This window comes from Olea europaea, unplaced genomic scaffold (assembly GCF_002742605.1).
Source record: "Olea europaea var. sylvestris unplaced genomic scaffold, O_europaea_v1 scaffold25126, whole genome shotgun sequence".
NCBI classification, from domain to species: Eukaryota; Viridiplantae; Streptophyta; class Magnoliopsida; order Lamiales; family Oleaceae; genus Olea; species Olea europaea.
Window position 1 is genome coordinate 1 of NW_019243372.1, and position 1,600 is coordinate 1,600.

A 1,600-nucleotide genomic window follows, 5' to 3' on the forward strand; every position below is an offset into this window, starting at 1 on the left:
TCCAGGAAGCTTCTTGACTTTCTCAATTTCCTGACTTGAAAAATTAACAAGCTTGTCATCACTACGTAGAAGAGGCGTCGTCAACCATGAATAAGCCTCGTTCATGGTCTGTATCTTGTTATTAATTGAAAGGGAGCTAGCTTCAGATTCTTCTTGTCCAGTGATTGAGCTTGGATGCTGAATAAGGACGCTTCCATGTCCAATCTCGACAGACACCATAGGTATGTCACTTTCAAGAAGCAAATCCTCTTCCGAAGACCCAGAGAAACATGATGACTGTTGTTCATGCCATATGGTATATAGATCTTTTGTAAGCTTCTCAACAGGAGATGGCTTTGAACGACTGACACAGGTTCTCTTTCTTGAAGGTACTATGGTGTCCCACACTACAGGCTGTGATGGACCTGTTCAGATGAGAAATTGATAACCTTCACGTTGAGCCTAAATATGAAACTACAACATAATACAAGAATTTAATAACAGCTTTGCATGTGCAACAACCAAAAAGGCAGAAGTATCTTCCTGCTCATATATTTCAAACAGAAGAGCATGCAGACTAAATTATTTGATTAGGTGCTTTGCTCTTCAGTTAATTCTGTTTCAACTTTCAACATCTATTTGAGACGTGCCTCTCGTTATTAAACGTAGTGTTTGTTCTATTCAAAAGACCTAATTTGGCCTGTTTGGCTAAACTGAAAAAGAAGTTAAAGTTCTATTTAAGCTTCTTTTGGTCAAACATAACTGTAGAACTTATTTACTTTTACTAACAAAACTTAATTTTCTAGAAAGTCATACTCTCTAGAAAAGTAACTTTTAAGCTTAGCCGAAGGTGCTTGTCCCATTTCCAGAAAGACAATGAGAAAGAAACAATGATTTGGAGTTTGCATAAGCCACGGAGATGGCATTTCCTCAAGGATTTTGAATGTATGCATACATATATTTACACATGCATGAAGGACCAACAAAACCCGTCAAATCACCTGCATCAGCTGTGCCATATTGAGCACAGCTCTCGGAGTTTGATACAGCAGAGCCGGAACTTGATCTATTGCTTGAATCTTCATTGAACCCTTTGCAGAATCCCGGGTTGCAATCAGGAGTCACCCCACCATATTCAGAAATAAGACTAGCTTGCTTTCTTTTGAGAATGCTTGCTTTGTCATTCTTAGATATGTTATTCACCTTCAAAACCTTATAGTCCTCAAAGTCATTAGGTTCTGCCCGAGCATGTAGAGGAAAATAGTTTGCCAACGTTCCCTTTGTTCTCCACCGAGAACCACACGCATTGCATAGTACTGGTTTCTCGGGGGGACCATTGCGCCAAAGAGGGGTGCCTATGAAAAAAAATTAAAGTATCAGCAGTCAAAATCAGAAGTAAATTAAAGACAATTATTAGCAGATTATATCACAATGGACAGCAACAATAAACACTACGAATTATTCTCAAATCATAACAGAAAAAGAAGTTTAACAACTATTATCACTTCTTGTGACAAAGTATTCCTGTTCAGAATGGAACTAAATGGTATTCTACTGATCAAAATGTTCACGGGGTAATAGAACAAAAGGATGAATTCACATCAAACCAATGTTACTCTTT

General features: G+C 38.0%; 1 protein-coding gene across 1 annotated transcript; it reads right to left on the reverse strand.

The window, feature by feature from the left end:
- Positions 1–3: 3 nt before the first annotated feature.
- On the reverse strand, positions 4–1,341 carry LOC111382510 (GATA transcription factor 26-like; the record flags this gene model as incomplete). The annotated part of the gene is made up of 2 exons (XM_023006514.1): positions 4–404; positions 981–1,341. Coding segments are annotated over 2 exons (762 nt in total), but the record flags the coding sequence as incomplete, so codon positions are not given.
- Positions 1,342–1,600: the final 259 nt, after the last annotated feature.